At 45.8% G+C, this 14,260-nt stretch overlaps 2 protein-coding genes across 2 annotated transcripts in view; one reads left to right on the top strand and one right to left on the bottom strand.

The window, feature by feature from the left end:
* Positions 1-3,565: 3,565 nt before the first annotated feature.
* Positions 3,566-8,777, bottom strand: UCHL1 (ubiquitin C-terminal hydrolase L1). Its single transcript, XM_074822411.1, has 9 exons — positions 8,634-8,777; positions 8,477-8,488; positions 8,002-8,130; positions 6,691-6,841; positions 5,260-5,345; positions 5,139-5,186; positions 4,703-4,772; positions 4,268-4,326; positions 3,566-3,991 (listed from the first exon to the last, which is right to left on the bottom strand). The coding sequence occupies exons 1-9, from the start codon at positions 8,664-8,666 to the stop codon at positions 3,905-3,907; spliced, it is 675 nt and encodes a 224-aa protein (XP_074678512.1). The 5' UTR covers positions 8,667-8,777; the 3' UTR covers positions 3,566-3,904.
* APBB2 (amyloid beta precursor protein binding family B member 2) overlaps positions 8,326-14,260 on the top strand; it is a 209,426-nt gene continuing 203,491 nt past the window's right edge. Inside the window, exon 1 of the mRNA XM_074822394.1 lies at positions 8,326-8,514. The gene's annotated coding sequence lies outside the window, so the exon portion shown is untranslated. The remainder of the gene's footprint in view (positions 8,515-14,260) is intronic.

Below are 14,260 nucleotides of genomic sequence, written 5' to 3'. Positions count from 1 at the left end.
ATCTTACCAAGCTGCAGTCCTGTCATCAGCCTCTTCTTGGCTGTCAGCAGTACCAGGAGATGGATCCTGTGACTATGAAGTTTACTGTCAGTCTCTTGTTTTCTCCCTACGCCCAGTACACAGGCTAGTGGGACTGGCCCCTAGAGCTCCCTAGTGCCTTTGCATTGAAAGCAAAAGATACTAGCATGTCTAGATCCTTTTTTCAGGTAATTACTTCTGCATCTTAAATATTTATAGATTGATAAACTAGTGTGTGCATCAGAAGCTGAACGCTGCTGGAGTCATTCCCACTCTGTCTTTCCTTACTCCTGCATTTACTATTTAGCATAGAGATAGTAGTAGATATATTGTACAGCAGTATATACTGGACAAAGAGGTGGTGTGGTGCTGTATCAGCTGCAAACAAGCTATGGACCTAAGCCAAAGGCTATTGAAATGCGTAAGAGGCTTTGGACATTACATCATGCCTAAATTAACTTTTGACTAAGTTAAGGATTGGATATTTGGCTCTGAAATCAGAAGTGTGCTTAAGCACGTGAGCGGTCCCACTGAAAGTGGTAGGACTACCTGTGGACTTAACATTACATCTGCGCTTGAATAAAATTGTGCCTGGATGTGTTTTACCATTGGCAAGTCCTGAACCAGACTTGTTGCTGAAAGCTTCCCAATGCTGCCACCTACAGAACAGGTGAACTACAGCTTTCCACACAGCAGAGAAGAAAACTTAAGAAAAGGGATACAGTTCTAAATTAGCGATGTGCAGGTCTAAAATGATAAATTTGAAATCCTACCTGAGATTAAGTATTTCTCAAATATTTCCAAGGATAGTCTATATATTAACTGTTAACAGTCCACCTCTGGAAGGCTGCACAAAAAATGGCAGGAACCTGAAAGTTAAGGAGTGAATTCAGGAAAAACACATAGGGCTTTAGATGAGAAATGGAGGGTGTCAAAAGAACTAATTTAATTACAGAGGATGCACAGGAAATCAAGGAAAGGTAACAGTTCCATATGGAACTACACATTTAAGATAAAAATACAAAGAGGAGAAAACAAGGAGAGACAAGAAACAAAATGAGCCTCACTTCAGACAGGATGTGACCAACAGAAAATACTAAATTATCAGAGAGCATCTTCTCACAAAAACAATGTGTTTTGATACATAGCACTCTAAAAAAGCCTACAGACGTTTACACCTCTTGGTCCAAAACACTTTTGCTAAAGTGTGAAACAATGGGCAAAGATTAAAATTCAAAAACCTGCAAGTAGGTAAAACTAGCTGGAAAATATGCATAAAAAGCATTTAGAGGTTATACAAACCTGATGCAACTTTAAAATATCTTCCACGTTTTCTATTGATGGTTTATGCTGTATGGTTTTGACTTGGCACATACACACTTCCATACCTTGTGACGTTTATTCTGAATGCATAACACATCTGGAACAGCTGCACTGTTAGTATTGCAAAAGCTTCCATCTATCTGGCTTACCGATCCTCACCCACTGTTTGAGACCTCCTTCATCTGAAGCGACTCTATCCCAACTCCCGAGATCCTCGCCATCCCAGCAACTCATCTTCCTCTTCCTACGCAGGCTGTTTTAAAGTAAAGCCCAGGTGTTTGCTAGGCCCCTGTGATAATTTTAGCCAGGGAAAACAGCCTTGCTAGTGATGTTATAAATGAATGGAAAGATAATATTCATTCCTTAGTTGTTCTTTTTATTTCCATCCTTTGAAGCTATACCTGGGACCAGAAGGTGAGAAAATAAGAAAGGTCTGTCACAACCCTTCCTGTTTTTCTATGAGGCCAAAATTATTCAAATGTTGCCTTTTGGTAGTTCTTAACCCAGAAGCTTGAGCAAAAGAATGAAAAAAAAAAGTTTATGAAGCACTAAAATAAATTCAGTAGCACTAGAATTTTATACTGGTAGATTAAAAAAGAAAGAAAAAAACCAAAACCAGGAACATTTGACTGCTGCAATCACTATAAAAAAAATCCAGTAGTATCTCAAAGGCACTTTCAGGTTGCTTCAGCAATGACTGCCTGTGTAACTGTACACAGGCACTTACAGCAAGTCCCCTCACCAACAGCCTTAAAGGCATGAAAAGGGTCCCCTGGGGAATTAAAGCTTGCTCCCCAGGTATGGCATACAGCTGACCGGGCTCTGCTCTCTCGTGCCCCCGCCTCCAACTAGGTCTGATTTTCACTGCTCCTTCCATGCCCCTGTGCTCACGCCCCATGCATCTCCTCTCTCGCAGGCTTCGTTGCTAAGCAGCCTGAGCCGCAGGCATGGCTCCGAGCCTGCGCCGGAGCAGGAGGCTGCAGCAGAGATGCCCCAGGAGGCCTCTCTTCAGCCTGCAACAGCTTCCACTAACAGGCAGCGTAAGATGCTGTCGTAGATACCAGCAAATGATACATAATTCTCACCAGTAGCTTTCACCTCCCTGCTAACAGAAACTGGAAGAGACTTACAGTCAGAATTGAAGTACTCAGCTTCAGCTAATCCTCAGAATTTGGATTAAAATGTCTTGCAAACCCCTGCTAGCTTCAGCTATCAGGTGATTATATCAGTAACAAGGCCAAATACCAAACCACCTTTAGACCATGCATGGCTTTAATCACAGCTTGTATTTTGAATTAGCCTTCAAAAAACCATGGGAGCCAGGAACAGTGTGCAGCATACACAGAGCACCAGCAACCACCTAAGAACATTAAGTTGCCTAGCACCATACAACATGGCTGGAAGGTACAGACTGGGACATACCACCTTAGAAGAAAGGGCCAAGTTGAAGGGTGTTTTTAGCCCTTCTTACAGCTACTTGAGGTATCAACAAGGAGCTGCAGGCAAACAGCAGCTAGACTCAGGTAAGAATGGTTTCCACAGGTCACAGTGGAGGCCAAGGAATATGTAATAAATTATCTTTCTCCCCCTTGAACCTAAAATTTCATTCTGCTATTAAAAATTGATGTAGTGTGGGTTTCTACTTTCTTAGGTCATTTTGCAAGGAACAGGTGGTATAGCCTCTTTCAAGGCCTTCCTAACACAATCACAAGTTACTAAGTGCATAGGGGCTAGCTAGGGATTGCGTTCAGCATTAGCCAGCAAGTTTTTTAGCTACAAGCAGGGGGAAAAAAAAAGCCTGTTCTGTTTCCTGTAAGAAAACACCACCAACCAATTCAGTGGGCATTCTGTTGCTTGTACCATTAATACAAACAGCCTCTGTTTAAGAGAAGACAGCTTTAAGTTGATATCTGAGTGTTTATCACACTTTACCCCTCCAAAATAAATGTATTCAGGGTGCCAAGTTGCAGCTTAAGAGTTTCAGACTGGACATTAGGAAAAAATTCACCAGAAGGGTAGCACAGCACTGGAACATGTCACCAAGGCAGTGGTGCATCTCTCCATCCCCAGAGGCTTTCAGGATACTAGAAAATTATCCTGCTAACCTGAGGCTGATACTAGTTTTCTACCCGGAAGAGAGCTTTGAGGGTCCTTCTAAATCAAGGTTTACAGAGGATGCCACACAACTCCTTTTGGAGAAAGTTACAGTGATCACATTAGTCCATTTAGTCTTCCAGCAGAACATTTTATTCTCATTAAGGACAAGGAAATATCAACCAACAGCTCAATTAACATGACACAGATTAAACAAGCCCTGTTAAGCATTTTCTACTTAACATGTGAAAAAGAGTCTAAAGACATCTGATGTGTCCAAACTGTTCACATTAAAACTTGAGCTCATCCTTTAGCATAAGCTCAGCTGATGTTGCTCCTGTGTATAGCAAAAGGTGGAAACAATTTAAGTTACCAGAACAGCTGTGTTTAACAAGTACTGAAGCACTGGATTTTAGACTGCATTTACTGGTGTGCTATTAGACTGCTTTCCTTGCATCTCTTCGGAGTCTCAGGCAGACTTGCAGAAAGCCACAGCAGAAAAACGAACTTCTCCTTTTTCACGTTCTGTAAATTGTCTGCAGATCTTAGCAGAATCCTTGGGGAAAAAAAAAAGCTCTTCAGACTACTAGAATACACTTGCTGTAGAGACCAAGTCTTTGTAATCCTCTCTGGGTCCCACCAAGTTACAAGGTCTTGTAGCACCAGCAAATAAATACACTTAACAGGTAGATAGCCCTGTGGCACAATACGACCTCATTACCATGGTATAAGAAGCACCAACTTGTACTGCAAATAGGTACAGCCACTATACACTCTCACCCTTTTACAAGCCTTGTTTTCAGGGAAATAAGCAGCAAGGGAAAAGTCTTACCTTCAATAGCAAGTCATCTGCACTTGTGCCATGGTTTACAGGAAATGGCATACGCCCATCTGTGAAAGAAAGCCTCATCACTCAAGTGTACTTCATATTACTTCTGAATTAGCAAAGTGAGCATAGTAGGCCCAAGAAACAAGTACACACATGAAGATACTTGTTTGTCAGAACAAACTGTCAATACATCGCTTGAGTGAGAAGGGGACCAAGTACTCCCAGCTCTACAGGAGGTGACATGCTTTACAAGAGGGCCTGTGTCTTCAGTGCAACCCACCTTCAGTTAAAATCTTCAAGTGAAGGTACAAATTATGTATTGGCTTAGAGAGCCTCAGCAAACAGCTTAACTAGCACCAAGCATCCAGCCTGAGCCCCCAACACTGCTGTACAGTGTAAGACAGGCCCAGTCCAACTGCAGAGTTCTCAGGACCTTACCCAATTCATACAGATGTCCATCCACATTAACAAACAGGATGAAGTGGAAGTTCAGACTGTTGTCCTCAACCTTAGGAGAGACCATTATATACATTTGTTAGATTGAAAAAAGCCTAGTACTGCTTGTGACTACAAGACAAGAGATGTCAACAAGAAAACAGCAGAAGACTAAAAACTTAAGTTCAGCTGAAGAGGTCTCTGCAAGACCTTTACAAGGTCAAGCACCAGAAATCCTGATGTACAGTCACATTTTCAGACTGGGTCTGAAACCAGATTTTCAATCCATGTTTGAGGAAGAAACCCTGCACAAGCATTCACCCATGAGTCACTTATTTCTCCTTCCTTGTGAGTTCTAACAGCTGCCAGACAAAAAAAACCTCTATTGCTCTACCACCTTCATTCACCCCTTCTAAGATTTTACACGTTCGCATCTTACCCGACATTGTCCTTCTTGTGCAACCGAATTGTGGACTTCTTGTATAGCCTTAAGAGAAAGCAGAGACAGGTTACTACATCTTTAAGTGCTGATAGCTGTCAACATTTTGTGTAGTTCATACCTTATTATTAGCAAAATGCTTTGCTCTCTCTTCAGGAGACAGATCAGCTGTTTCATCAAGAAACTTCTTCAGGGCAGACCCTTCATCTGCACAAGATGATCAAAGATTTAATTCAGTATAGGTAAAGCATCAGTTACAGTTGAGATGCAGCCCACAGTAATCAATGCTTGCTGCACTAACTAGGAGTCACTGCATTCAGCCTGGAACCATCCCCAGTATAAACATATTGTAACTACCACTTGAAGTAAGCTATTTATCCAGAAGCGGTTAAGAACAATCTACACCAACAGCCAGAGTTCAAGTGCTTCAGGGTACTACGCATGATTGCCTCGGAACTCACTTTCAAATGGGATTTAGCTTTTCTGATTCCCCCCTTGCAGATTTGGCAGGTGTTCAGTCCTGTTTTGAAGAAATTCAAGAAAGGCGCCAGCTGTAAGGACACTTAAGTATCAACTAACAGAATATGGGTGGGTAAAATTAAGTTGTCATGCTGCCTTCAAACGAACACAGCACTTGCTCATGATAGGCTTACTTTGCTTTTCCAGAACATAAATTAGTAGTGCCGATGCACTGGGTTCTAATCTTACATGAAAGACATGCTGCATCATCACTCATTTCACTCATCAACAGTGTGTTATTTCAGAGAATCCCTTCAAGAAGAGTAAAGCAAAGCTACTCTCATTTAGCCTTCTTTATGTGTTTTCCTTTGTACAAGAAGGAATTCCACACCACCCAAAGGGTTCAAGTTCTCTTGGAAGAATGAAAGTAAGTTATAATTTGCAGATCTCTAGTCTCTGAATAATAAAATATTTCCTGGACTCAATGACAACCCCTTTTTGACAAGAACTTGTAATCCTATTCCGTAGGAGTTTCCAGCCACCAGTTGCCTAAACCAGTTTTATCTTTTTCTATAGAAAGAGAACCATCAAAACTACTCCCTCTGCAAGAAAAGTCTACTTACAGATTCTTCTCATCCTATACTACTTTCCCTGCAGAAAAGATAACATGTTTTAGACTGATTTACAGGCTACCATGAGCAAGTCTGTTTACATTAGACATAAGTGGCACAAAGAACTTCATCTCTTCAGTTGACATTGACACCAATGTCAATAGCTACTTCTGAACAGGATACTTCCTAATCACAAAAGCTTTGGCCTGTCCTACTTGTGCCCTTTTCCTCTTGCATCACTCACTAGAATGATACCTCTGCCAATAGGAGTCAAAGTACATTCCCTTCTGTGATTCATGCAGTAGGTGAGACCACAAGCCCCTCTCCAAGAGCTGAAAGACCCACTTACCAACTGAAGCAGTACAACATGCCTTAAGTTTGGCTTGCATGAAAGCCCCAGGTGTCTCCAATAGCCCATACCCACTCAATCTTCCTGTCATAAAAAGATGGAAATTCAAGCACTTCAAAACATTCATACTCACCAAGCTTCAGTTTGTCTTTATTATTAGCAACTGCATGTATCAGACCAATTGTCCCACAGGAGTTACTGACTGTCTGCTTCAGGAAATACACCTTGGAACTGATTTCTTGGTCCTTTATTTTCTCAGTCTGTTGTTTCCTGAAGTTCTCATGCTGTAAACATGTAACCGTTTTAAGCATTTCATCACAGTGATATCTTTTTATTGTGCAAACTACTAGACAAATGAGTTGTACAGGAGAATCAATACCAGAACTGGACAAAGGTTTACCCAGAAAGTCATCTTTGTGGCACAGGTCCAGTAGAGCATCCTATGTCTACACTGGATGCAGGCCAAGTCTTAATGCACTACCTGCATGACTCAGTCATATCCAAAGGCACTGTTCTTAGCCTCTCCATCTGTTCTGTAGGCTGGCAATAGCTTGGGGTGGGAAATCATATAATGGATAGGCTCTTTTATATCCTCTTTCAATTGTTTTGGTCCATTTAATGAGACTACTCAGCATGTCTCTGCAATAGTTTGCCTTTGTACCTTCAGGTTATTTCCCTTCATGAACCCCTCCCCATCAGAACAATGTATAGACCCGTCACTACCAAAAGGCTGTAATCTTTCCTTTAAAGAATCTGTTAAATATACAATATTTCAAAGTCTCTCCTCATCTACTTTCTTAGCATCAATTGAATTAAATGGATTAATCATACAGAAGCAGTTTAGGCCTCTCCAGATGCAATGATTCAGCACAGCAGCAGAATTGGTATTTCTCACACTCAAGACTGCTCATGTTTTTTCCTCAGTCTGATGCACAAAACAAAGCGTAAGAGCAGTATTGAAATAAGAGGTCTTATATTGTTGCTCAGTTCATTTTAATTCAGGCTGTTTGGAGGCTGGGGCCAAGCACCCAGCATGTACTACCCACCACCCACCTACAGCCCCAGCGCAAGCCAAACCCACTCCCAACCGTCTGATGCTTGCAGAGATGTCTGATGCTTGCGGAGATGACAAAGGCACACCCCTGGCAGCAGCCAGCCTACCCACTGTCAGCCAGCAGGTACAGACATTGCTGCTGACAACACCCTGCTTCTTACTCCAAGGACATCTGGGCCAGACACGGCCTAGCTGCCCTACTCGGGGGGACAGCAGAAACCCCACACGGCACCAGCCCTCACGCAGCATGGGGGCAGCCACAGGCTCCGTGCGTGGTCCCAGCCCACCCAGCCGCTGCCTCCGGGGCTGCAGCCCAGAGGGTCTGTAAAGGAGAGCGGTCCAGGGGGGACACAACAGCCGCCCCCCGGGAGCACCCCGCTCACCACCCACCTGTTCGGTGAGGGGGAACAGCAGGAGCAGGGCGCAGGCCGGGGCCGGCACGGCGCCCAGTGCCTCCTCCTCGAAGCCCAGCACGTCCACGAAGCGCCAGCCGGGTCCCACCCCGAGGCGGGTCAGCACCTGCACGGGGCACAGCGAGCGGTGGCACGGCCGCGACATCCCCCCCCCACCCGCCCCTCACGGTGAGGCCCGGCCACCGCCCCCCCACCCCCCCGCCAGTGACACAGCACAACGCGCGGCACCACGGCGCCACCTGCCGGCCGCGCCCAGGCGCCGCCGCCGCCCGCCCGGCCGAGGGGGCGCCCCCGGGGGAGGGCGCGGCCTCTGCGCCGCTCCGCAGGTGCGGCCGCGCCCCGCGCCGCGGTACCGCTCCGCGCCGCTCCAGCAGGCGCTGCCCCGGCAGGGCGGGATGCCCAAGGGTGGAGGGAGAAGGGGCGACGCCCGCCCGCCCGCGGCGGAGACTCACTTTGTTCAGCATCTGAAAGACAATGCGCGGGGAGAGGGGTGAGTGCCGCGGACAGACGGCGCCCCACCACCCGCCCGCCCCCATCCCGCGGCCCCCGGCCCCATCCCGAGGCCCCCGGCCCCATCCCGCGGCCCCCTCCCCGCCGGCCCTCGCGCACCTCGGGGTTTATCTCCATAGGCTGCCAGGCCATGGCTGCAGGGGAGCCGGGAAGAAGGCGGCAGGCTGCGCCCCAGGCACGACGATGTCCCCCGCAACACCACACGGGCAATCCCCCACGGCCGTCGACGCTGCAACGCGGAGCCGCCCACCCGGCTCTTATATAGGGGCGGGCTGGCCCACTCCTCTCCGCGGCGGGGGGAGAGGGAGGAGCAGGGCACAACCAAAGCGCGGGGGGCGCGGGGATGCCAGCCGGGGCGGGCGGTTCCGCTGCGGAGAGAAGGGCCCGCGGAGGCGGGGGGGGGTCCGGTGTCGGGGAGGGGGGACGGGGGAGAGCCCGGCCGGGGCTGCGGGGGGGTCGGGGGCACTGCCCGACCCCGAGCCCCGCTGCCTCCGCGCGAGCGGGGCGCGGCCGGCGGCGGGGAGGACCCCGGCCCGCCTTACGTCGGTGTGGAGAAGGTGCTAGAAACGGCGGGGCTGAGGTGGCAGCCGCGGCCTCCTGCCCTGCCCTGCCCCTGCCCTGCCCCTCGCGGGGCCGGGCAGCGCTGCCGGCGGGGACAAGCTACAGACATCACCGAGGGTAACGCGTTATTCTACCGCCATCAGCCCAGCTCCAGAGCTGTGTTTATCCTGAAAGCGTGTCTGCAGTTTTGTGCCTGAACGCTCCCTAAGCGTTGGACCCTGCTGTATGTGTAATGCACGAAAGTATACCATGTTCTGATATTCAACATAAGCATTAGATACCATTTCAAAAATGTAAGTATGTTATAAAACTGTCACAAAAGTCACCTGTCTGCTGATTGCATCTCTGCAATTTGAACCAATTCCTGAACCAGTCCAATGGAGCTGGTTATAAAATATTGGGCTTTTAATCTTTTATTCATGACCTGACAGTTTCTCCACACAATGTTTTCAGACTAGAACATCTCTGAACAGGGAAACAAAATCAACCTACTTGAAATACTAGAAGTCACGTGGAGTCCAAACAGCTTTTCAGATTTTACTGGTAAGGAGCCAGAGGGGAGCCTTGTGGATAACCAAGAGATGCTTCACAGTTATCTTTCAAACAATGCAAACGCTGAACAAAGTAGCTGAATGTCTGCAGTCTGTTTGCTTTTAATGACTTTCTTCTTTTGGTTTTCCACCCAGTTTCAGAATGATTTGGACCCCAGTGCAGGAAAATTTCTAAGTACCTGCCTAATTTCAAGCACATTTAAATTAGCTTTAGATCTACTGCACTGTAAGTCAGCAGGGAATCATTTACATCAGGTGGTTGCACACATGTTTTTGAACTGAGACCTCATGAACTCCTAGGGAAAGAAGCTTACAGTTTAATCTTTGAAATGTAGTCATAAAAGGTTCAAGATAGAGTGTCACATTGGTTCTACCTGTAACAGGACTTAGTGAACAAAAGACAGGATAGCAAGGAGGGTTTTGTATTTTATGGACAAAGCTGCTATGCTTCCAGACAGGATAGAGCTTTGAGCAACCTGGACTGATCTCGCAGCTGATCGTGCTTTGAGCAGGAGGTTGGTCTAGAGACATCCTGGGAGCCCTTCCAACCTAAGTATCCCGTGATCCTGCAATTCAGTCTATCACAGTAAAGGGAAGAGCAGTACACACTGTTCAAAACTAAAGACTTTCAGGGAGGACGGGGAGAAGTTTGACAGTAAATGACAGTATCATTTATTTCTGTTTTTTCCCATTACACGTTAGCTGAAAACAGTCACTGATACCTATAAGCAAGCTAAAAATGACCCAAAATATTTATTCTATGTATAGTATCTTTGACTGTCTTTCCTTTTGTGATCAACTCTTCATGAACTGTAAGATGCGAGTATAGCAAAGCAACTTGAATGAACAAGTATGATGCTAATAGTCTGTGATACAATGGTAGGAGAGACTGCATGCAGCTCCTCTGAGAGGATGGCAAAGCATGTATCTTGCAGCCTACAAAAGAGAAGGCTAAAAATGGCAAGAAAATTCCTATTTCTGAATTGCTCAGTGGCAAATGGTGGTTATAACTTCAGCCTGCCTCAGAGCAATGATGCCGCTCAGATCCCTATGTTACAGAGCCATCCCTGGGATGGCGCCTGTGTCTAGGCTGTCAAGGGGGACTGCAAACAGCTGTTTCGGTCTCTGCGTGCCATGAGCAGCATACAGGGACCATAGCAGCAGTGATCATTTCTAAGGAAGAATCTGCCAAATCTATCAATAAATTAATTTTAAATAAACAGTAAGCATAACAAGACAAAACTGCTAAAATAAAGATGCCTGCCTCTGGAAAGTCATGTAAAAAGTGAGTGCTGTGTCATATCCAGTCCCCATCTACCTCCTTGCAAAGAGGAAGTCTCTGGACCATCTTTCTTCAGTGCAGGTAGATGTACATAGCACATTCAATCCCATTATTGCAATAAAATCGAGTAACCAGAAGTGGTGACTGGAAATACTTGTGAACTTCCTGCATTGTCCAAATGTAATAGTACTTGTGGTGTTACAACACTGTCTGCAAGTAAAGCTTTTGCTCAGATGTCTAATCTAGAATGAGAGTATAGAAAAGTCTTTGCTACTTATATAACCTTTTGTCAGATTTTGTTCTCTTAAATGGAGGACTCAGTGGTAATACTTTCTCTCCATGTTTCAACTGAAGGTTAATGTAAAGAAGAACTAGACCTAAAATGAAGTGCTTTTTCTGAATTCAGATCTCCTAACAAAAGTAGCTATGAAAAGCAGGTGGTTTAGGAGACAAAGGTGGCCTTAGACAATGCAGAGCTCCTGAAATGGAAGCTGAGGTTGTAAACTAGAAAATAATTTTCCTATTCTCCTGCCAAAATCTAAGCCTTGAGGCAATCAAAGTCCCCATCTTCAGCAGTACTATCCACACCTGCCAAGCAAAAACCAGAGACCTGTGCCTTTCTTCATTTTCTATTAATATGACTCGCTTCCCAAAAGAAGGACCCCAAACCCATTCCTGGAAATTTCCTTAATTCCCTACTCCCTACTTCCTGAGCAAACAACTGGTATCTGTAGCTGGCTGGTAGTGCCCAGGGCAGCAGGATGCAGGTACATGGTGGTGCAGGCACAGGAACCCATTACTGCACGTCACCGTTCTCCTGATAACTGCCCATTTGCACTTACCCTACAGTGAGTTGGAGGTATTTGAGATTACTGTGATTACTTACTCCTAAGTACGTCTGCTGATTTGGGGGGTAAATCCTGCCTGAGGGCAGTTATGACAGCTCAGTTATATCATAGTAGTGTGCTTGAGAGAGGTCAACTTATACAGAAATGCAGCATCCTTAAAGAGCTGCTAGAACTACTTTTGCCTAAGGCCAGTCCTGACAAGTCATAGCGTAACTAAGGTAATATCCATCCATCTATTGCAGGGACTTTTAGGGTGCCTTTATAATCAGCAGTGAGAAGAAGAAATTTGAGAGCATGAATGGGTGGAGCAAATAGAGATGTTAGCTTTGGACTGAGACAAATTGTGCTCTAGAAACACTAGTTTCTCTCCCTTGACTATAAAGGGAGCTTGCGGGATCCAGTTCAGGTGTAGAGGTCTGCAGTGGGGACGCCAGCTTTTAGATGGATGAATCCAACCGTAACTGTCTGGTGATGAGAGAAGAATACATATTTTTACCTTTCAACTCACCATAACTAATGTTATGATAATATATGATTGAGTACACATTATGGCATATAGCAAGGACAGACTTTATTTCTGGTTTGGAAATTCCCAGTAGTCAGTAGGACTGCCATAAGCCTGCTGAGGCAAGCCACGGTCCACAAGGACTACACAGGCATAACTTACTGAAAGCATGACAGGCTTTCAGCCTGGTAGATACGTGCTATGAAGCAAGACAATTTCCCATCATTTAGCAACTAGTATGCAGTAGGTAACTGGAAAACTAATAAAACATTGTCTTTAAGTTCCACCACTAACATTTTCCATGTTAGTGTTTCTACACGTCTATGTCTGTAGTATTGCAAAAGACAGATGTAAGGGAATTACCCCAACTACATTTGCATATAGGTTCCACCAAGTGAATAGATTATATTCTCTCTGGCACTGCTGTACCACTATCCCTGCTGTCCAGCTATACCACCAAATGTGTATAGCTTTTCCAAAATAAAAAATTGGTATTAGCCAAAGAAAGCCTTTCATCCAGATTAGATGCTGGAGACAGTCTTACATGTTGTGGGTTAACCAAAGTAGGCAGCTAAGCTCCATCCAGCTGCTTATTTACTCTCCCCAGCGGGATGGGAGAACAAACCTGTGGGTTGAGATACAGACAGTTTAATAAGCAAAGGGAGGGGGGGGGAAGAAAAAAACAACAACAAAAAAAAAAAAAAAACAAAACAAAACAAAAAAAAAACCCAATCATTCACCACCAGCCCACCAATGCCCAGCTGGTCCCTGAGCTACAGCCCCCCCAGAAAACTGTCCCCCCACTTTTATTGCTGAGCATGATGCCATGTGGTCTGGGATATCCCTTGGGTCAGTTGGGGTCAGCAGTCCCAACTTCTTGTGCACGCCCAGCCTGCTGGCTGTAGGGACAGCATGAGAAACAGAAGCGGCCTTGATGCCGTGCTCAGCAATAGCTAAAGCATTGGTGTGTTATCAGCACTGTTTTGGTCACAGATACAAAACACAGCACCATGCCAAGCTGCTATGGAGAAGATTAACTCCATCCCAGCCAGAACCTGTACACTGTGTCACAGGGTACCAAACATAAAACATGAGAAACATATCTGAGGCCAGTGCAGGGACAGTGGGTGTCAGGGACCTGTGTAAGGCAGTAACAGCCCCCTTCTCTTCAGGTAAATTGCCTGGAGCACAGCAGTAATTCCTGCGTGTGAGTGCCCCAGCCTTTAATAAGAAGATCAGAGGGATCAAAAGGGCAAGCACCAATGACTGCTTTTATAGAGGGCCTGGTGTCAATGAAAGCTTTGAGCAGGAAGAGGGGTGTGTGTTTGTTTCTGAATTACAGCCAGGTTGATTTAAATACTTGTGTGAGGAGTCTCGGTGACTGCAGCCCAGCACTGTGAGGCAACGTAAGTCCAGTCACCGGTCAGCACCTGGCTGTCAACAGTTGCTCTCCAGGTCCATGGGCCAGGAGCTCTGGGCTAAAATGTTTCAAACGTCAAGCTGGAGTAAGACCAGGAAGTGAAAGAAATTCAGAGCAGCTCAGAGCTGAATTGGGATGGGGGAAAAAACCCGTATCTTTCTTCAGTTAATGTAGAGGTTGGAAAAGTTAGGTTCTCCTATCCCCTTCTCCATAAGGAGGGGATGTTTTGACTAGAAGATGTAATGACTAAGGACTGCTGAGGTGGAGACATGCTGAAGAATGTGAACTCTGGGGCTGACCTGTGATGAAGCTCAGCTGAAGAGAGGTAACACTGAAGCTATGCAGATGAAAGGGTCAGGCTGATGAGAAGGGCTGCTCTGCCAAGGACTGCCTTTGCGTGTATTGACTGCCAGCAATGACTCTACAATTGCTCTGAACTACAGCCAAGTCCTCCAGCATGTAAAAAACAAACTCTGCAGAATGCAATGGCTCTTCTGGAAGTCTGTAGGTGGAAGTGTTAAAGTGCTAAAATATAGCTTTGAAGGCCTGCCTTGACAGT

Source organism: Strix aluco, chromosome 4 (assembly GCF_031877795.1).
Source record: "Strix aluco isolate bStrAlu1 chromosome 4, bStrAlu1.hap1, whole genome shotgun sequence".
NCBI classification, from domain to species: Eukaryota; Metazoa; Chordata; class Aves; order Strigiformes; family Strigidae; genus Strix; species Strix aluco.
This window is presented reverse-complemented; position numbering and strand designations above follow the sequence as displayed.

Excerpts from the sequence above, each read along its gene's own strand:
- UCHL1 (XM_074822411.1), bottom strand. The coding sequence starts at position 8,666 with ATGGCCTGGCAGCCTATGGAGATAAACCCCGAG. Across the intron at positions 5,346-6,690 it reads TAAAGACAAACTGAAGCTTG|ATGAAGGGTCTGCCCTGAAG; the intron begins GTGAGTATGAAT and ends CATCTTGTGCAG. Across the intron at positions 4,327-4,702 it reads TGGACATCTGTATGAATTGG|ATGGGCGTATGCCATTTCCT; the intron begins GTAAGGTCCTGA and ends TTTCTTTCACAG.